The sequence below is a fragment of the Crinia signifera genome, chromosome 8 (assembly GCF_055691185.1).
Source record: "Crinia signifera chromosome 8, ASM5569118v1, whole genome shotgun sequence".
Classification (NCBI taxonomy): domain Eukaryota; kingdom Metazoa; phylum Chordata; class Amphibia; order Anura; family Myobatrachidae; genus Crinia; species Crinia signifera.
The window spans coordinates 71,071,350-71,094,447 of record NC_139224.1 but is presented as its reverse complement, the minus strand read 5'-3'; the positions used below and the strand labels follow the sequence as shown (position 1 = coordinate 71,094,447).

Here is a 23,098-nt window from a genome sequence, read left to right as displayed (position 1 = left end):
GGTTCTATTCACCTTTAAAAAAAAAAAATATATATATATATATAGGGGCGTGGCCTAGCGCAGGAGAACACCACCACTTGCTGTATTGCTGATTGTCCGGGAACGGAGGTAACCGGCTCCAGTCTGTAGGTGCTTGCGTGCACCACTTACATGCTGTTTGACCGCGGTGAATAAGAACCGCCACCGTCGGTACGTTTACCTATTCCTATGTTTCATGTCCTTTATATGTGCATAAACCTTTTAAAACGATATTCATGCACTATCAAGCGCTCGTCTCTATCTCTCTAGATAGATATATATATATATATATATATATATATATATATATATATATATATATACATATACAAACTTATTTTAGAAAATTCCCATACACTTGTGCGTGTCTGTGTATATATACATACACTATTAGGGAAATTTTAGTCTCAGAATAAGGGTCCTTCACTTAGTGTAGTATATGGTATAAAAGCATCATTTTATTTGGCAGTGAAAACAAAAAAGGTAAAAAGAATAAAAGAACAAACACACAGAATACAAGATATAAAAATATTTGAGCTTAACATGGGGGGGGGGGGGGGGGGGGAGTCCAAGTAGACTTCAACTAAGCTAGGATGAAATGTATTGTGCCTACTATACCTGTATTTCTGATCTCTAAAATTATGCATATAGATGTATATATTCTTCAGTTTCCTTTTGGCTATGCCAGTGATTTATTGTAATGCTTGTATACAGGTGAAGTCATGTCCTAGTGACACTTACCAGCTCGTTCACCTTACTGTCTTACTAAGACGTCTGCTCTTTTTACTGGATGCTGGACACCAGGTATTGATCTCCCATTTTGTTCCAGTATTTTAGTTTGTCAAATATTAGCAACCTGTATATTACAAACCTTTCACACATCATTCTTGATTATTTTACTTTGTTCCAGTGCTTATAGTTGTGAAGATGGAATAATTGATGTGTAAAAGTGGAGTTTTCATAATCTGATGCTTATTGCAGTCGTATGGTTATAGTATTTCCACTGGCCCCTTAACTACAGAGTGGTGAATAATTACTAATGAAGTGTATTTTCTGTATTCCTCTTAACATTATTTGTTTATTGCAATTGTTTGTAGCAGAAAGTGGATAGTGTTAAATTGTAACCAGAGTACACCTATAATGGTGTGAGATTCCCTTGCTATTCGACTTAGATTCGAGTACTATACAATCTTTGCTATCTCTGTACTTTTTACATACAATTCATACAATCTGCATTACATTAGATTTACACTATATAGTCATTGCTGACCTGTCGATTTGTGCTGTCACGGGAGCGCGGATCGGGATCGCAAGGTAAAAAACCTGTACGATCTGCAAACGATTTTGACTATATAGTCAAAATCTAATGTCAAATCTCACCGTGTGTACAAAGCATTAGACATACCATTTTAATTGAGTATTGTAAATATGACATTGATAACAAAAACATATGTTGTGCACAAGTGGTTTACCATTGTAACACTAATACACAGTATGACTGCCTGAAGTGTTTTCTCTTTTCTTAGGCAGAGTTTGTTCAAATGTTTCCACCAGATCAAGCAGAAAATCTTTCGTTCTGGCAGCATGTCTCCCTTTCCTCACTGCCGAGTGCTATGGCAGCACAGGTGAAGGAGGCAATTTTTAGAACAGCATTGACCCAGTGCCAGACTGGCACGTGGACATTTGAAGACATAAAGCAGTTGGTAAGTTTCAGTTTTGCCTCACTGCATGATATATTTTTTTTCCCCTTCTAATAAAATCATTAAGGTGAGGATTAGTTCATGTGTCTGTTAGACTTTGGTAGCATTTCTCTCTGAGATAGATGTAACTGCAGACTCGAATTGTGATTTTAGAGATCATTCTGAAGGCTTACTATTTGGGGGAGTTTCAATGCTCAATTAGATCTCTCACACATCATAGTAGACTACAGAAGCCCAGCATCACTAATTTTCTTGCACACCTCTTATGGCTTTGTTCCCAAATGTAAAGCAGTACAGAATATGATGTGATAAATAAATAATATTGAACCCAAAGTCCTCCTTAAAATTATTATGGCAGAAATGTATAGAATTTGGGGTTTTACTATAAATCTAAATAAATCCGTGGCAATGTGTATTAAATTTGTATATAAAAACCCGCATAGGAAGGAGAATTAACCATTAGATAGATGGGCACAAAAATATAAAGTCTATTGTTAATTTTATCCCTAGATATAAATTTACTATATGGTAATAACCAGAAGGAGGCCGTTAAAAAGATGTGAAATAGAACTTACAGGCTGGAAAAATCTCCTGATATCCTTTTATAGGATGAATCAATCTAATAACAATGGTCTCCTTCCAGAGAAATTGTTGACCAGAAATGATGTTAATGAAATCAACAGAACATTTAACAAAAATTTTTGGCAGGGGGAAAAGTAAGGGGGGGATTAAATTGATTGAATTTAGAATGGTATAATTTTCAGTACATCATGGACTGGCTATCTGAAAAAGATAACTGCTCTACCTGCTGCCTACCACAACTTTCCTCCTGCTGTTTAGAGTCCAGAGAGGAACAAAGGGAAGCAAATAAAGAATCAGTGGCATGGAAATTGGTTAACATCTTGAGTATCCCCTGTGGTTGTGGAGGTGGGATTTAGGGTGGGATGAAGTGACTTTCCACTGAGAGAGTACAGTTTCCTGATGGTTTCTAACTGTATCACCATATTAGGATAACAGATGGGTACAGGCTTAACAATTCTAGCTTGCAAGCACCTAACATGTGCCCTTGTACAGTACATTGAATGGCATGCCGTTAACATAAAACAGCAGCATGGCAGTACTATGTACCAGGTTACAACACACCTGTATTTACCTGAATGATATTACAGCATAGTGTGAGTCCTGTGAATGAACACACACCTGTGGAAAAGTGACACCAGCAAAAGGTGCAGAAGGGCTAAAATGTGCGATAATTGCTGCGGAGATTGAGAGACCACAAATAGAGTTTTACTCCATTCCTTATTCCTTCACAAAGGCGGAGTCTTATCTGTCGATTTTGGGTTTAGACATATTCTGTAATTTATTACAAAAAAAATTGTGAAAATGTGTGATATTTTATTGTTTATATTTACGCAGTATAATTAACTATATTTACTTGGATTGAAAGATAGAACAATATAAATATTTTTATGTATAATATTTGTGCAATAAACATATTCTTAAGAAAAAATGTTTGTAATGGTTTTCTAGACCTTATTTAAAACCAATCATTTATATTGCAGAATGGTAGATGAAATGAGGCAACTAATGGGGTAAATGTACTAAAGATTGCCCATAGCAACCAATCAGATTCGGTCTATCATTTTGTACAATGCAATAGAAAAATTGGTACTCTTTACCTAACACGGCGCCCATCGCGGGCATCTCGGGTACATTTATGTGTGGCCGCGACGCGACCGACGCGATGCCCGCGATTTCCCATTGAAACCCATGTTAAACATGGAAATCGCGTCGGTCGCGTCGCGGCCGGCCATAAATGTGCACACGATGGCCGCGACGCGATGCCCACGATTTGCCATAGGAATCTATGTTAAAAGGCCCGATGGACACGATTTTCATGTTAAATGGCTGAATGGACCCGATTTTACCATAGCAAACAATGTTAAATGGGCCTTAGAGCCCAAATACTTACCCTGAACTCTGAAATGGCCCCCCCAATTGTTTACGCCACCCCACGATCAACGTCAACCCGAAGCGTGGTGAGCGCAGCGAGCCCCGCGAGGGGACGCGGATACCTTCACAGGTAAACGCGTCCCCTCGCGGGCTTCACAGGTGTCCGCGTCGCCACGGACACCTGTGAAGCCCGCGAGGGGACGCGTATAGCTGTGAAGGTATCCGCGTCCCCTCGCGGGGCTCGCCACGCTTCGGGCTCGCCACACTATTCTATTCTCAACTCCACGCCGACGTGGATAGTGGGGGTATGAAAAGGTCGGAGGACGCGTACCGCCACCCCTCGCGGGCTCGCTGCGCTCGCCACGCTTCGGGTTGACGTTGATCGTGGGGTGGCGTAAACAATTGGGGGGGCTATTTCAGAGTTCAGGGTAAGTATTTGGGCTCTAAGGCCCATTTAACATTGTTTGCTATGGTAAAATCGGGTCCATTCAGCCATTTAACATGAAAATCGTGTCCATCGGGCCTTTTAACATTGATTCCTATGGCAAATCGTGGGCATCGCGTCGCGGCCATCGTGTGCACATTTATGGCCGGCCGCGACGCGACCGACACGATGTCCATGTTTAACATGGTTTTCAATGGGAAATCGTGGACATTGCGTCGCGTGCGGGCATCTTTAGCCCGCACACGACGCGACCGACACGATTTTTTACCTCACGATGCCCACGATCAAGATCGTGGGCGCCGTGCTAGGTAAAGAGTACCGAAAAATTATAGACACAATCTGATTGGCAACATCTCCTCTTGTAATTTTACATGCTTTAGTAAATTTACCCCTAAGAGTACAGTGTACCTTCGTATATCTCTAATGTGTTAGAATATCATTTGGGAAATGTTTATGGTATCAGACTCAATACTGGGCTATAATTTAAACATAACTATTACATTCACAGAATGTGTCACTTTCTGCACTGGTGACGGCATGCAATTTTTGCGGGAAGATGCTTGATACACAACACCAGTCTGATGTGATGGCAATTATTGCTCAGCTGTGCCCTCTTCTTTGTACAAAGCAGGTACGAAACTTTTGTGTGACCTTTAATACTTGACATTTTTACCTCCATTGTTTTTTCTTTTAAAAGTTTATATTTCAGACAGGCCCATGTTGGTTACATATACTCCCATCCCCTTCCCCTCCTCAGCCTTTTTTCCTGTCTCCAGTTAGACTAGATAGTGTAGGTTTGTTTATTTGTCATTTAGAGGCTTACCTCATGTATGCCCAGCTACATGCTCCCCTTCCAGCCGCCGCTGAAAGGGGTGGCTCCCGGGGGAGAGGATCATGCCTGGCTGCCGAAGATTGATGTAGCGGCAGGGCGGCATGCTGTGTCCACCTGGCAGCCGGCTAATGCACAGCCGATAGCTGCTCCTGCCCACCATGCTCACTGAAAAAACAGCATGTAGCGGGACAGTGTAGAAAGGGCGGAAGTGCGGCCAGGTTGGGTTGAAGTGGTGTGATGGCGTCCTGCCCTGCAGTCTAGGCATGCACACTCCCCCTCTGGGGTTAAAAGGACTTTAAAAATGGCACTGTGCACCGCTGATAGCCTGCAGTAGATTACTGTTTGCAAAGAGGAAAACTGGACTGCTTGGAGGAATCCGGCTGAAGATCATTCTCCCCCAAAGCCATGGGCCTTGGAGAGGTAAGTCCTCATAGAGACACTGGTAATTTATTCTTTATATTTTTAGTTAGTGAAAGGTCTATTTTTTTTTTTTCTTGCAGTGTGTCTAAAGCATCTGGAAAAAAGAACACTTGCAAGAAAAAACACTTAAATTGTAAAACTTGTGATAAAATCTTCTGGAGAAAGGGATTAATGATTGGCAGGATTGTAAGGTTTCTGAAGTTCAGTCTAAACAAGTACAGCAGTTTATGGAGTGGATCAGTGGTCAAAGTGGAAATTTTGAAGTGGGGGTATGGCACACAGAGGGGGACCGATAGAGGGACAGTAGAGACATATTGACAGGGAGAGGAATGGCAGGGAGAGGAATGGGGAGATTGATAGCAGGGTCTTAGGGGCCCTTATTCTGATCGGTGCGGATATATCCGCGTGCGTTCGGCCCGCCGATGTTTTGTGTCTGCGCATGTGCAGAGGCGTCTCTGCGCATGTGCGAGCAGGGCGTACGGCCAAATCCCGCATGATATGTGAACACACCGAACAGGGGGTGGAGAGGGGCGTGAAGGGCTATTTGGGCACATTACCATATGCATACACCCCGCGTTTCATGGGCGTTCCCATGCAAACGCTGGGCGTACGTATGGTAATGCGGCCGTGACGCACGTGTAGGGGGCGGACATATGACATCGCCGGATGTCAGCTGCCCGCCCAGATCCCTGCTTTTGCACGGAGAAATGTCCGTGTGGTCTGAGGTTGCGGGAGCTGGTGGAGCACTCGGTCCTGCATTCGATGGTCTGCGACCATCGAATGATGGGGGAGGTTCCCTGAGATGGAGGAGGCGTATTCCGTGTAAAATACACGTGCGATCCGTTCGGCCAGCTTCTTACCGCGTACGGACGGAGTTGGAGATCCGTATGGAAGGCGGGGTTTCGCACGCACGGTCCTGGCCGCATAATCGGATCCGGCCGCACCGACCAGAATAAGGCCCAGGGATAGGGAGAGTGACAGTGGGGACATAGGGATAGGGAGAGTGACAGCACTGATACAGAGACAGGGAGAGTAATAGCAGGGACACGGGGACAGGAAGAGTGACACAGTGTGATTGCGGGGACAGGGAGCGTGACTGCGGGGACAGCGGGAGACAGAGGAGAAAGTGAAGTTGTGCTAAAGCACCATTCATTATATTTAAATTATAACATGTATTTACTTTGTTTCCAGCCAGTGGTGCTCAGTGGGGATCCAGAGGCATTCCAGTTGGGTGCCTGGCAACTGGAATGCCCTTCCCCTGAAGTGCCTGCTGCACAGCGATGCTTCTTCAATGCATCTTGAGACTTCTAGGTTAGTGGGAACGAAGTGCCAGTATGCCATAACAGCCCACTTCGACCACTGGAGTGAATGAGAAAATCCTTTGCTACTAAGGAGGAATTGAGAGATGTACAGGGATCAAAGAGATCCAGGTCTCAGAAAAGTTTGGATGTTGATGATTATTCTGATTCTCCAGTGTTGTTGCTTGAGGATGTTCAGGATGATTCAGAATCTAGTGAAATTCTAGAAAATGAGAGATAATTTAATCTAAATATTGTGGATTGCCTGCTGAAATATATAAACAGATCTATGGATTATAAAGACTCAAGACCTTTTATTTGAAGATACTGTAGATCTCGGAAAAGTAGGTCTTTTCCGGAGCAGATCTGGTGACGACAGTGGCAGAACATGGATAAGAGGTTCAGTCATTTTAAAAGAATTGATCGCATGTTTCCTATTAATGACGAAGGGATTATCAGCTGGTGTGTTATACTGAAAATTAATGCTGATGTGTTGGAAGTAGTCTCAAAAATTACAATTTTGATAGAGGATGGAGCCAATCTAAAGACCGGATCGATAGACGAGTCGAGAGTTCTTTAAAAAAAATTGCGGAGTGCTTCCACTGTGTCGCTTTGTCTTCATATTTACAGTATCTTCTAACTAGTTGGAAAAACTTTGACAAAAGGGGATGGCGATACTCAGCTGCAAATTATACCACTATTTTGAACACATACTGTATGTAATTGCTATATTTAAATTTGTCTTATTTTAGATCAGTGGTTCCCAACCTTTTTTCTATCCTGTACCCCTTGATTGGGCTTTTCATTTTTGAGTACCCCCTCCTTTCAATTTGAAATATCCACAGTACTTACGAGTGGAGTGGCAGTGAGCGTTATGTGTGTCCTCATATTATTAAGGTGTAGCGAAAGAGTATGCGTCAGGAACTGTGTCCCTCTGTGTATGGCCGCAGGCTGTGAACTGTCTCTGGAGGTACCGCTAACATCTGTAGGATTAATGCTGCTACATTCTCCACCCATGTCAGCATGGAGCAGAAGATTGCTGATGTCTGAGTTCACTGATGATGCAGCAGATGGAACCAGAAGTGACCCAACATGGTTCATCTCCATGGCAATGGAAGACTTCTTCTGCCATCAGGATACTTCTTCTTCCGCCATTACCAATATTATTTACAAGTACCCCCAACTGGTCTGCAAAGTACCCCCAGGTTGGGAATCAATGTTTTAGATAATAAAAATATTCATTGTGAACCATGTTTTATATTATTTCAGCCACTGCTGGCATAACTTTTTTTTTTTACCTTTGTAATTTTAAGGGGAGTGACTACAAGAGGTAGTGTTACTTGTTTTTCATCCCCAGTCCTAAAAATGAGAACAAAGAAAAACTACATATGCTAGATGTGCTCAGGGCAATGTCTAGCTATCTGGTAAGAGCCACATATCTGTGAAAGACGAAGCATCTGTTTGTTTTACATTCAGGAGTGAAGAAAGGGGAAGCACCTTCTAAAGTTACCATCTCCAGATGGATTAGGGAAGTGATTAAAGTACCTTTTTCTATGAGAAGAAACTCAAGGAATACTCCACCAGCTTCAATTTTACTTCTTGGGCAAGGAAAGCTCAAGTCTCTGTGAAAGACATCTGTGCAGCAGCAACATGGTCATCGATACAAACTTTTTCCAGTGACTATAATATTGATGTCTCTAACCCCCACTTTTGCAAAGTTGTGCTTGAACAAGCATTGTTATAACTATTTAATATATTCTTTAAGCATGACTTGGACTATGTGTCTTTATTTCCCCCATTAGAATGCTTTGGTAATGGCTGCAATGGAGGAAGAAAATTGCAAATTATACTTACGATAATTTTGTTTCTTCGGAACCTTGCCCTCCCTTGGTTGTTTTTTCCCATACTATTGTTATGTGTACACACAGCAATACTTAAATGAAAGTCTTATGCTCTGTGCAGAGACTTAAAAATACAAATTGTGATACCTTTTGGAAACAATATATATTAGGGCCCTATACCAGATACAGTGCGGACCATTGGCCAGCAGTATAGACACGGCTGTTATAATTAAAAGCAGTACTGCTGGGACCTATATTACAAGAGCCTTTCCCTGGCAAGTGCTTAGAATGATGTTGGAAACCGTCACTACCAGATGCCATGCTGGCGTTAATTCTCAGCAGATTTCATGCTTCTAAATAGTATGTTATTGTGGAAATAAGTGGTTTTTTTTGTCTTTCTGAGATATTTAGTAAATTTACACCAGAACTCTATCTGCATTTACAAAAATATTTTGTTCTTTATGGAATTTTTGTTATTGAAGACAGTAAACAGTAGTTAGAAACATTGTACAATGCAGGATTTAGCCATGCAATAGTTGTTGCTCAAAATGTGGATGTTTTATTTCAGACAAATGTTGCGGCAAGTAGTAATGATGACCTCTTTTTTCATCTGTAACAGGTCTCATGGCAGCATTCCCTGCAAGAAACCATGTGTCTTGTTTTGGCTCTCTTTGCTTTTTCTGTGAAGACAGTAGAGCCTCCCATATTAGTCCAGGTATTGTATCTTGCAAGTACTTTGTTTTAGTTCTTAAATATTGTTTTATGTCCGGTGAAACGATGTAGCATTTTTGAGTTTTGAATGTTCATTACATAAGTGAACCTGAATCTCTAATGCATGATATCGGGTTCTAATTTGGGATGGCCAATGACCATCAATGGTTAACCACCGATGGTCAATGGGTTTTTTCTCAAATGGTTATCCCTAGTTCCACTAAAGATTTCAGGACACTTTAGCACATAATCCCCAGACTTGATTTGGCCAGAAAGCAGGGATGTGCAGATCCGGATTTATCCAGATTTCAAAACGGGATCTTATTGGCTATCAGATGTCACATGTTTTCGCTCTAAAACATATGACAGCAGGGTAACCAAGAAGATCCCATTTTGAAATCTGGGTAAATCCGGATCTGCATATGCCTACCAGAAAGTATGGAAACAAGAAAATGCAGATATTCTTTCAGGGAGCTTCTGGACACAGAAAATCTTGGTCACGAACAAATTAATTCAGTTTCCATCACATTGGAATTATAACAGAGTACCCATTTTTTTTAGCTAATTAAGAAATTACTGTAATTCTCCTTTAGTATGTTGTCTTCATTTCAATATGGTTGAATCTCTCCCTCATATGTCCGTACTGATGTGACCGCTAATATATCTGCTTGCATAGTTAGGATAGTTTTTTTTAACTGTATTGTTTGTCTGTTTTTTCCCCCCTCAGGCTGACCATCACTCCTTATTATGCAAATGTGATTGTTCTTTTACAGATGTTACATATATACATACAATTGTTAGTGTTTTGTATTCCATTTTCAATAAATTTGTTTATTTAAGTAAATGAGAAGACTCATAAGGACTTCTTGTAACGTTTACACTAGTTTTCAGTAAATTATGGATCACATATAGAACACAATAGAGCAAAAGAAAAAGAGTGAAAGAAAAAAAAAAAGGGGGGGGGGGGGGGGCATGTGTGTCCGAGACAACCTTACCACTTAATATAAGCTATTCTTTTTTTTAATTCAAACGTTTTTTTATTGAATTTTTTGCAGGTTAAACATTAACATTTCAAAAAAAAAAAAAAAAAACAAATCAATAAACATGTACAGCATCATTCCAGAGGATATGGTGCCCCAAGTAACCCAGAAAGCAATCCGGAGATCACTGAGGCACCCATCTATCATGTATCAGACATCATATAACATGCCATTATGACATTGTGACATTGGAGAATTTAATTATAAAATAAAATAAAATAAAGTAAAACGCAGTAAATTCTATTATTTTAACAAGTAGCACAATTGACCGCGTGTCCCCAGTCCAGCATCTTGGTTAGTATTATAGGTGTAGTTCCCAAAGTGTAGGTATCATGGGTCTCAGATAAGATGTGCGAGGGGCGGGAGGCATATCGGCATACAGGTCGTGTCTCATGGGTCCATCAGTATGTTCCTATCCCTACATATCATACCACCCAAGTTACAGTCGGTATTTTGAGCTGAGCTGAGGTTGTCCCTACAGCCACGAGGGTAGAGCCGCATCATCTAGTCGGCAGACGTTTCTTTCCCTGAGTATGTGGAGTCCAACCATCTAGACCATATGGCGTAGTATTTTTTCTCTGACTTCCTGGCCAAGTATACAAATTTTTCGTGGCTTATCACCTCATTCACTAAGGACACCCAGGTGCCCACCCTCGGGACCTCCCCAGCCATCCACAATCTGGCTATGCATACCTTGGCCAGAGTGCATAAGTTAACTACATACCGTCTGTCTGGGTCTGGTAACATCTCTTCATCTATAGCGGCTAGCAGGCAGGACTCTGGTGTCAGAGCCACTCTAGGTATGCCTGTGGATTCTATAGCCCCAATGACATCGTTCCAATATTGCGTTATCTTAGGGCATGTCCATACCATGTGTATGAAAGAACCGTCCAGGGAGCCACACTTTGGGCAGGCCGAGGAGGGAGCCCCCCCAATACGGCACAGCAGCACTGGCGTCATATATATTCTGTGTAATATAAACATTTGTATCTGCTGATATCTAATAGCAGTAGTAGACCGCTTTGGGGCCTCAAGTGCGCAGGACCATGTGTCATCTGAGAGGGGTCCCAAATCAGCCTCCCATTTTAGTTTAAGGGGGGTTAGCGGATCAGAGTGGTGAATTTGTTGCATAGACGAGTAGGCGATGGAGACTAAGTGCCCCTGTGGTCTGCCGCTTAGTAGTTTTTTAACCGGGGAGTCAGAAAGAGTCAGAGGAACTGTTTTAAATTGAGTATTGAGAGCATGTCGCATCTGTAAATATCTGTAAAATTGTGAGTTGGGGATAGGGAATTCCAGTTGTAGTTCTTGGAAGGGTTTCAAAGTGTTGTTAGCATACAAGTGCCCCAACGTACCAACACCCCAGATATTCCATGTCTCCCGCACTTGCAAAGAGGAGAGTTCCGGTAAACCCCCGGGGTTGAATATTGGAGTGTCAGGGTCCCACCCCCTGCCCCCCATTAGCTTATGCACCCGCTGCCATACAATTACTGCCTGTTTAATTATAGGGATTTTGGTCGCCTTTGCATTTTTGCTTAGAAGTACCTGTAGGGGGGTTAAATCGGGGGAAGCGGACATTACCATCTGCATGTGCAGGGAGGCGTCAGCCGTCTCATTCAGCCATTCCCAGATGAACAATAATTGTGCTGCGTAGTAGTAGTGTTGGAAATTAGGGAGCGCCAGACCTCCGTTGTCTTTGGATCTGGTTAAGGTTTGTATGTTGATCCTTGGTCGTTTATTAGCCCATATAATTGAAGATAGGAGGCCGTTAATTTGAGTAAAGTACTTTTGAGGGATGTAGACTGGGGACTGTTGGAGGACATATAGTAATTTAGGTTGGCAGACCATTTTAATTAGGTTAACTCTTCCCGTGATCGTGAGTGGGAGTTTGCTCCATATTGGGATCTTGGAGCGGAGATAAGAGATTTGTGGGAGTAGGTTTAATTGTATATATGTACTTGGGGCATTGGTAACCCAGATGCCCAGGTATTTAAATTTGTCTGTCCAAGGGAGCTGGGTGAGGCTGGCTGAGATGTCTGTGGCCTGTCCTCTCAGCGGGGTGATTGACGATTTGGACCAGTTTATTAGTAAACCAGAGAATTGACCATATTCATTAATAATATCGATTAATATAGGTAGGGAGACTGAATAATCTTGGATGAAAAGGAGAATGTCATCTGCGTATAGCGCTATTCTATCCTCCCTAGATCCCACCATCAGTCCTTTAATTGAGGTACAGTCTCTAATTAGACAGGCTAAGGGTTCAATGGCTATAGCGAACAAATGTGGGGAGAGGGGGCAGCCCTGTCTCGTGCCCCTGTAGAGGGGGAAGGACTCCGACACATACCCATTAACCGAGATTCTGGCTGTCGGGGTGGAGTACAAGGTTTGTATAAGCCTGGTGAATTTGGGGCCAAAACCGAACCTGTCTAGCACCTCCCAGAGATATCCCCACTCGACAGAATCGAAGGCCTTAGCTGCATCTAGTGAGGCTATGGCCGACACAGGTGCGTCCTCCCTAGGAAGCTGCATGTGCGTAAATAAACGTCGCAGGTTGACAGACGTGGACTTGTTGGGCATAAAGCCCGTCTGGTCAGGGTGAATAATATGCGTAATAACCTGTGTCAATCTAGTAGCCAGGACCTTAGCTAGAATTTTAACATCTGTGGGCAGCAGCGAGATGGGGCGGTATGATTCAGGGTGTTTAGAGTTTTTGTCAGGTTTTGGTATAACAATTATTATTGCTTCAGACATAGAGCCTGGGAGGGACCCTGTGTCATATATTCGCTGGAAGACAGAATGCAGGTGTGATGCAAAGAAGGTGATGTGCTTTTTATATAGCTCAGATGGGATTCCATCAGAGCCCGGGGCCTTGCCGCAAGGGGAAGCCTGTATAGCCGCAGTGATCTCCGTAATAGAGAAGGGGGAGTCTAGGAGATCTCGTTGTTCACTGGTCAGTGAGGGTAGTGGGATGGCATGTAGATAAGCGCGTAGGTCATCCAGGGCATAGTTGGCCTTCGATTCATACAGTGTCTGGTAGTAAGACATAAATTCACTTGCAATATCAGGGGTTCGTGTCACCGTGTCACCCCGGGAAGTCTGTAGCTCAGTAACTGTACAAGCCCTGCGTTCACCTTTTACTATCTGAGCCATAAAACTACCCGGTCTGTCTCCAGATGCATATACAGAGTGGGAGGTATACAACAATTTATATCGTGTCTTATCTAGCAAGCAGTTTTTCCATTCCCTCTGGGCTTCCAGCCAAGAGGACTTGGAGGAATCCAGTCTATCACGTAAGTAACGCAGTTCTGCTGCAATACAATCATTTTCAAGAGCTAGCTCCCGTTTTTTAAAGAAGGATTTTAAGCTAGAGATCCTTTGGATTAGCGTTCCCCGGAGGTATGCTTTAAAGGCGTCCCATAATATTGCCGTGTGGACCCCCTCTGAGTTGTGTTCAAAAAATTCCCTCCATGCGGCCTCTAGCTCCAGGCCGTCCCCCATATTTGTGAGCCAGTATGGGTTAAGCTTCCAAACCGCCTGTCCCCTCTGACAGTCAAAGTCCATACTCAGTGAGAGGGGGGAGTGGTCCGAAATGCCTCTACTCTCATATCTCGAGGAGCGGACCCTGGGCAGGATTTCTAGTGTAGCAAGGGCTAAGTCTATCCTCGAGAATGTCGAGTGGGAGTGGGAGAAGCATGAATATTGCCTATCAGTTGGGTGTCTGGATCTCCATACGTCGACCAGGCCCATTTCCGCTACAACCTTGGCAAAGGGGGTTGTTTTCGGTCGCACCTGGGGATTCTTCATGGAGATCCTGTCCAAAGCAGGGTCCATCAGGTTATTAAAATCGCCCAGACACACTGCGGGGACCCCTGGGTGCAATGCCATAAATTCTGCCACCTTTTTTAACACAAACGGGGAGTATGGAGGTGGAATATATACTGCCATGAGAAGGGTTGGGATAGATTGAATGGAACATTTTATGAACACAAATCTTCCCCATGGGTCTGTCTGGACGGTGTCTAGGGAGAAGGATATCGTTTTTTTAATGAGAACGGAGACACCCCTAGATGCAGAGGTATATGTAGAGTGGTAGGCCCAGCCAACCCACGGTTTCTTTAGTGACAAGATCTTACTACCCACTAGGTGAGTTTCCATGAGACAAATGACATCAGAGTTGTATTGCCTCAGTTGTCTAATAACCAAGGATCTTTTTACCTTGTCGTTAATACCTCCCACATTCCATGTCAGAAAATTAAGTGTACCCATTGTCACATCTAATCCATTTCACTCTACACACGCAGGGGAGCACAATGACACTGAAGATTGATAAGGTCACACGGTCATAGCTCAATAAAAAAATAGAAAAAAAACAAAAAAGACATAAAGACGTGAAAACAAAACACATGATGCAAGTGCACCAAAATGAACGATTGAACCCAAACCCCCCACCCCGTATACCAGAACCCAACTGTGGCATACCTGGAGCCCCAGCAAATACCGTAAAGAAACCCTGTATCTAATGGTAGATCACCATATAGACACCTATCTACTAACTATCTATCTATCCCCCAGCTCTAGAACACCGGCCAAGGGGGAAACTCAAACAGGCATACTTAGGGTATACCTATTGTACTAATCACAACTTTACAGTGGGACAAAGAATTTAATGACCTAGAGCCAGAGCGGCTCCCCACCTAGGTCATATATATATATGCGCAGCCTCCCGGGGCTGCGAGAGTGCACTCATATAGTGCGCCGCAGTATCACGGATACGGAGCACCTTCCAGTGCGTTCCTCCATTACAGAATGAGTTGTGCACTATATGAGCAATAGAAAAATCAAAAAACACAAGCAAGTACGATACTATATAAACAGTTGCGTAAGCCTCTGTTAACAAGAGGTGGCGTCAGCCAGCTTATATATGGATATACTCATCAGTCTTGAAGTAAGGGGAGTATAGTCATTCAGGCGCCAGGGCATGACGCTGTGGTCGGTGTCTGTCCAGCCATACCGCAGCCTCCCGCGGTGTTGTAAAGAATTTGGTCTCTCCATCAGCGACCACACGTAGCCTAGACGGAAAGAGCATAGCATATGGAATATTTAGTTCCCTCAGTCTTCTTTTGACGGTTGCAAATTGGGCCCTGTCCTTCTGGACGTCAGCAGCAAAATCAGGAAAGACTGAAACAGGTGAGCCATTCCACTTGAGAGGGCCCTTGGTCCGGGCCAGTCTGAGGATCACATCTCGGTCGCGATAGTGCAGGAATTTGGCGATGAAGGTTCGAGGTGGGGCGCCTGGTGGTAGTGGTCGCATGGGCACACGGTGAGCTCGTTCAACAGCGAAGTGCGCAGAGAATTCCTCCAAGCCAAATGTGTCGGTGAGCCATTTCTCCAGAAATTGTTCCGGGGAGCCACCCTCCTCCTTTTCAGGGAGTCCCACAAAGCGAACATTGTTTCGTCTGAGGCGCCCCTCCATGTCCGTCAATTTTTTGTTGATTCCTTGGATTTGGGATTCAACAGCTGTGGTGCGTCGGTCCAGAGGGGCCACAATGTCTTCCACTGTGGAGACCCTAGTCTCCACCTCACCGACTCTCTCCCTCACCCTCTGCAGGTCGTGGTGTATAATGGATAAATCCGATTGGACTTGTGCAATTTTGTCTGCCAGCCGATTTTCGGTGGCCGCAACCGCGTCCAACAGTCTCTGGAAAGGGTCTATTGGTTGTAATATAAGCTATTCTTGTTGTAAGGATAGTTGTTCAAGTTTAGTGTAAAGGTAGTCTGGAGGCTACAGTATGCCAAAATTTGACTAGATATAATACTGTATCTGCCATACTTAAAGTATGTAAAAGAGCACTCAGCCAGCGCACACCCTACCATGCGATTGGCAGGTGCTGCATTTTGCCACAATCCGTATCAGGTTCTAATTATTTGCATATTGCGTTGCTAAACGAGGCTCATCTGAGACCCACATGACCCCGCCACAGGATCAGTATTGTAGGAGCCTGTTAGTGGCTCCTTGCATAATTGTGCTGAATGTTGTAGTTTAAAAATATTTTAAGGGACAGAACTATGAGGGTAACCAAGGTTAGTGAAAATATAATACTTAGTAATTATAAGATCATGGGAGTGAGTGGTGTTAAGTGCTGGAGGATTAGGAACTAAATGAAAGAGGGGAGAAGGTGCAGCATTAGTGGAAAAGGGGCAACGTAGGAAGAAAAGAGCAAAAAGTAAAAGACAAAGGGATGTATAATAAAATTACAATTGTATGGTATAACAAGGAGTAGTAGCACAACTGTAATTGCTGCATTATATATTTTTGTTTGGAAAAAGTCCTGATACTTTTAAGCCGGCCATCCACTAGAAACAGTTATTGCATGCTATACCCTGCCAACTCACCTGCTAGCTTTTGCATACGATGTATCCCAGTCATTGCTGGGGAGTATGATAAATATTCATGGCAGTCATGATGATCTGCAACTCTAATCCGAGAAGCACGAGAACATGCCTTGGATCAGAGTTTAAGGAAAATGACATGCGATATGGCCACTTTTCATCGGATCCCTCGTTCTAGATGCTCGGAATCAGATAAAAAGTGGTCATATTCCCACAAGTGGATGGGGGGCCTTCTGTTTCTTCATTCTTACAGAAAACAAAATATTGGAAAAACTGATCTGAATTATTGTACAAAAAAAATAATACCAGAACTGACCTCAGCAAATTGTAATCAATGGTCTTAAGTGTTACCTTCCCCTAACATTAATGTATATATATTTCTTCATTATTTAAGGTTGTATCCCTGACTTCGTCTGTGTGTCAACGAAATTCCCCATCTCATGTGAAGTTGGCAACCTTGGACTTCTTGTCGCTACTTGGAAAGATTATAATCCCACACGAGGCTCAGGTAGCTTTTCCAACATCAAAAATTAACATGGAGATATCTGTCAGTGGAAATGCGTCTTCCCTTCCGTGCATTCCCTGACACAGATATGTTCCCACACACCTGTTGACGACACCCCCCCCCCCCCCCCCCCAATCACTTTTCAGGAATGTCTTTTTGAATTGCATCCACCTCTGAATCAGGACCTTCATACTTTAGACAATTTAATAAAGATTACTATTTTTTCTTTTCTATTTGCAGACAGCAGTTTTGCCAAAGATATCAAGCTTATTCTCCAGGCTTCTTGCAGACGAAACATGGATAATTAATCAGCATGCATTGGAAGCTTTTACTCAGTTTGCTGAGGTATTTTGTATTTAAGGTGTATATTATGTATTATTGTTAATGTGTATTCACCTGTCTATATAATAGATTTTGGTCGTTTTATTCTTGCGCAAAGGAAAGTGTGAGTTGGGAAATTACACAGATATGCAAGAGTTTCAGCTGTTTTACAATTTAAGTGGAAAAACATTAAATTTGCTTATGCTGCTTTCCCACTGCAGAAACCGGTAAAGACCCGGTATTGTTATATTGTTATAGACCACGGTTTTTGGAATAATTCGGATATGGGATGCCCGGATACGGGATACCCGACCTGTACTATAGATCCACAGGTTGCCTGGAAAACATGCACCGTTGGTAGATCTTGAGGACAGGTTTGGCCACCCCTGATATAAGCAATTCAAGTTATTAGACAGTGCACTGAACGACCAATGTAAAAATAATAACATTAATAACGACATTACACCACTGGCTACTCCTCATGTATAATAATAACTGGTAACTATAGGCTGCGCCCTCAATACACTATCAATATCCATAAACCATATACAGTTGCTCTGCTTGTTGAAACAATAGAAAAAAATGACTCCACATGCTATTCTCCATGTATAATAATAATAATAATTATAACAGCATGGAAAAAATTGCTGCTCTGTCTGTGAAATGATAATCACAGGAATTTTACATACAAATGATCCATCAGGGTGGGTATACAATCAAAAATCGGGTACATTGGGCCATTTAACATTGTTCCCTATGTAAAATCGGGTCTATCGCATCAGTGGCATTGTATGCCATTATAATGGCAAACAATGGACCCGATTTTACATAGGAATTTAACATTGAATGCATTGTATTCAATGTTAAATCGCGTCGGTCGCATCGCATACCTTAAGTTAAGGCATGCGATAACCCACGACGGGCGCCATGCTAGGAAACAAGTACCGAAATACCTTTAGATAAATGATGTCTGCTAGTGATAAACTTCAAGGGGGGCCCCTTTTGATGCAGAAGGCACCAGTGTGAAAACGACAACATGACAACCTCCTCATCACGCCACCTGCAAAACATCATCACTCCCCTGCACATGATCACCCCCCCCCCCCCCGTGCACATGATCACCCCCCTGCGCATCATCATCACCCCCCCCTGCACATGATCACCCCTCTTGTAGCACATGATCACCCCCCTTGCAGCACAACATCGCCCCCTCCTGCACATCATCACCCCCCACCCCTGCACATGATAACCCCCCTTGCAGCACAACATTGCTCCTCCTGCACATCATCACCCCCCTGCACCACATCTTAACCTCCCCCACCTCATATAATCCCCCCCCTGCACATCATCGACCCCACCCCCCCGTGCCGGATCCAGCCTCCAGCCAGCGGGGTCTGGCAGTCCAGGCAGGGTCTATGTGTGCAGTATAATCTGCAAAGCAAAAAAAAAAATAATGAAAACAATTTAACAGTAGGACACGCTGCTCCGGCTCTCTGCTCTCCACTCCTCATCACGAGCTTCTGCAGCTTCCGTCTTGGCGCCTCTGGAATTGTTACTGACAGGGGGGCGTGTATGCAGGCATCGCACTGTACTACAAAAGTACATGCGATGCGATGTAGTACAAAAAGTATTACACTATATACTGAACATCACTGTGCATACCACAATATATACATTACAGCCCTGGATACACTACAATATCTACAGAACAAGACTGGATATACCACAATATACTGTATACTGAACAGCACTGGGTATACCACAATATATACAGTACAGCACTGGACATAGCATAGTATATACTAAACAAAAGTACATGTGATGCGATGTAGTACAAAAAGTACTGCCTGCACATACTTTTTGTACAATACAATATCGCACTCGCGGGTACGCGCATCGCATCCCCCCCCACGAAACACTGTGCGATTATCGCACATGCAATGTGATTTGAACTTTAAAAATCGCAGCGTGTATGGGCAGCTCTAATTTATTCACTGCCTGGCCACAGATGGCATCACACGTAAAATCGCATGCGATCGCATGCGTTGCGATTTAGCATAACACCCTTGGTATACACGTCTATGTGATGCAATGGGAAATAGCACACCTCCACTATCCATGTCACCCCAAAGCATGGCGTGCGGACGTGTTACGTGTCCTCCCAACCATTTCATACCCCCACTATCCACATCGGCATGGAGTTGATTATATAAAGTGTGGCGAGCCCCCGAGCCCGGAGTGTGGCGAGCGAACACTGAACACATGTAAACACATGTCGGTGGCTCGCTGCGCTCACCACATTTTATAAAGTGAACTCCACTCCGCGGTGGATAGTGGGGGTATGAAAAGGTCGGTAGGACGCGTAATGACGACATGTGTTAACTGGATTTTAGTTCCTCAATAAATTTGTTGGCCCATCATAGGTGCATGTAAGAAAGGGGTTGATCTAGACAAGACCCATCCCCCAGCACAGTGCAAATGGACCAGCAAAAAATTAGCATCTTATATAATAATAAAAATGCAGAGATCTGTTCTCTGAGGACTCTGCTATTGTGGGCCTTATTGTAGATGAGGAAGATCGAGAGTACAGAGAACTTGTGCAGAACTTTGCTACTTGGTGTCACGGGAACCATCTTCAACTTAGCTGATTTCAGAAAACGTCAGCATCCACACCCCCCCCACCCCCCCCCCACCCCCCCCACCCCCCCCCCACCACACACACACACACACACACACACACACCTCCTGTGAGCATTCAGGGAGTTGATATGCAAGTATCTGGGTTTCACCTGAACAATAAATTGGACTGGTCTGATAATTCTGCTGCTCTATATAGGAAGGGGCAGAGCAGACTTTAGAAATACAAAAATGAGTCTACTTTCGCTGAAAGAAATGTCTTTAGACTTTATCTACTGAGGAGACTGAGGTCCTATAGAGTGCAGGGAACTCTCCTGAAGGCCTTCTTCAACTGTGTAGTGGCATCGGCCATATTCTATGGAGTGAACTGCTGGGGCAGCAGTGTATCAACTGCTGACAATAAGAGACTTAACATGCTAGTAAGGAAGGCCCGTTCTATCCTAGGAATGCCTTTAGATTCCGTAGAGATAGTGGGAGAGAGGAGTATGATAGGCAAGATAACATCCTTATCGGATAATGCTTCACACCCTCTCCCAAAAAAAATTGACAGATCGGTGTAGCACTTTCAGCGATAGGTTGCTTCACGCTCGATGCCCAACAGAGAGGTACAGCAGGTCTTTTCTACCTGCTGCAATCGCATTTGTACAATGGTCATGTTGCTGTAGAGACATACATGTTCTAAAGGCCCCCATACGCTACGTGATTTGGGCCCGATTTCACCCGATTCTGGAGTATTGGGCAGATAAATTGGGTGAAATTGCCCAAATCGCGTAGGGTATAACATCTGATCTTATCCGATGCGCGGTCCCGTGCGCATCGGATCAGATCGTGATGTCGGAAGGTCTGCACATAAGATTAATCGGTGCTTATGTATTATCCGGGCTCCCATGTTAAATGCTCCCCATTTTTTCATACCCCTACTATCCAACTACGCATGGAGTTGATTTTATATAGTGTGGCGAGCGCAGCGAGCCACCGTGCCTCATAAGAAAAACGGGAGCCCAGATATTACATAAGTCCGGGGAGCAGGGAGCAGGCTCGGGGGAGTGGGGACCAGAGTCCGGTCCGTGGGAGCTGCGCTAGTGAGCTAGCAGCAGGAGAGGTGGCAGAGAGCGGGGTCCGGTCCAGCTGCAGGGGTAGTGGGCTAGCGGCAGCAGGACTGGAGAGGAAGCGGCAGGCGGGGACCGCATAACAGAGTCCAGGTAGCGGCGGGAGAATAGGAAACATCCTAGTATGGCTCTCGGACAATCAGCGGCCGCCCAGTCTTCTGAATAGGATGTTTCCTATTCTCTCGCTCGCCGCTACCCGGACTCTGTTATGTGGTCCCCACTCCCCGCCTGCCGCTACCTCTCCAGTCCTGCCGCTAGCCCACTACCCCTGCAGCTGGACTGGACCCCGCTCCCCGCCACCTCTCTACCCCTTTTACAGCTCCCACGTACCGGACCCCGGTCTCTGGTCCCTGCCTGTCGCTACCTCTCCAGTCCACTCCTGCCGCTAGCCCACTACCCCTGCAGCTGGACCGGACCCCACTCCCCGCCACCTGACGCCACCCCGCCTGTAAGCTCCCCCAGACCCTGCTGTCCTGCAGCTACCCCGGATTTATATGTGAGAAATCGTTCCGATTTATCACATGTGAAAAATGGCACATCAAGTGCGAAATCATATCAGGACCTGCCGGCGGAGCTCAGGGGAAGTCGGGGCTGACATTAGGCCGACTTGTCCTTAGGACAAGTCAGCCTAATGTATGGGGGCCTTTACATTCTAGATTTATATCGTTTGGACCTCTTATCTTATCATGTGTGTTCTTATCTTATTATGCTATTTTCACCCTTATCTGTCCTTGAACCTTGCTGTAACAATTGCAAATTTCTCCATTGTGAGACGAATAAAGGAATTCTATCTTAACCCTTTAAATGCCAACATCTTTGTGAGAGATGTGCAAAATATCTGTAAAAAATGCCAGCATCGCTCACATTTGACAAATTTTTACACATTTTTTATTTGAATTTATATATTTCCTATATCAGATCATCACAGGTCATTATAATGAATAAAAATGTTTGCTTGGCAATTTGCACACCAATTTTGACAAATTCACTTGTCACTCAAATTAAACCTTTGCAAACATGGTAAACCACCGGCCAGGGCAAGGCATCTCGGCTATAGTGGTCCTACATTGCCTTATAATGGCAAAACTTTGGGTAATACATTTATGTATTTCTAATTTCAGAGCTAACTTACCTGGATGCACCCTAGAATCTTCAGTGTGGTACTATAAGTATCAGCCACTGACCCCCACTACTAAATGCCTCCAGATAACTCTGTGTCCCCCTTGTGTCTGCTTTGTGTAACTGCATAGATATTTGAATACTCCCTCAGGTGCCCTGCACTCAATCTTTTGTTGTTGCAGCAGCACCTTTAAGCTTTTTATACCCAGCCTTATTGTCCAGTAGTTGCTGAGTTAGATGTTCTTTGAGGATACACACTGTACACTATGCTAATTGTTCATAATCAGACTTAAGTGATTTTGTCAACTTTTTTAAACCATAAATGTCTATATTCCAGTATAATGTAGAAACATGATTCATCTTATAGTTCTACTCTGATATTTTGATTAAACAGAAGTATTTTTTTTTATAGGAAACAAGCTATGAAGAAATTGTGCCACAAAGTCTGAGTTCTGAAGATACCAAGAACCATGTTATATCTTTTTTAAACAAGGTATTCTCTGTCCTGTGTTCTGTCCTTGTGGGGTATCCTATTACCCATGGTAATTTACCATCGATAGTAGTATCCCCAGGGGGCTATCCTTTTACTCCCAATCATTTATCGCCGCTAATTGAATACCCCCCTTTATAAGTACATTGAACATATGCAATGTCACCCCTCTGATGGTATAATGTCATATCTGTATTTTCCGGGAAGATGGCTAGTTCAAGACCTCTCATGATTTCTTTGTGCAGGAGCCTGTGGCAGAAGGATGAGCA

At 43.8% G+C, this 23,098-nt stretch overlaps 1 protein-coding gene across 2 annotated transcripts in view; it reads left to right on the top strand.

The window, feature by feature from the left end:
- FIRRM (FIGNL1 interacting regulator of recombination and mitosis) overlaps positions 1-23,098 on the top strand; it is a 127,740-nt gene that overhangs the window by 85,240 nt on the left and 19,402 nt on the right. Inside the window, exons 16-22 of one of the 2 annotated variants that reach the window (XM_083156663.1) lie at positions 733-822; positions 1,545-1,721; positions 4,625-4,747; positions 9,127-9,222; positions 17,043-17,156; positions 17,394-17,498; positions 22,752-22,832. In XM_083156663.1, coding sequence (XP_083012789.1) covers positions 733-822; positions 1,545-1,721; positions 4,625-4,747; positions 9,127-9,222; positions 17,043-17,156; positions 17,394-17,498; positions 22,752-22,832 — 786 coding nt within the window. The remainder of the gene's footprint in view (positions 1-732; positions 823-1,544; positions 1,722-4,624; positions 4,748-9,126; positions 9,223-17,042; positions 17,157-17,393; positions 17,499-22,751; positions 22,833-23,098) is intronic. The other variant, XM_083156664.1, reaches the window with a different exon arrangement.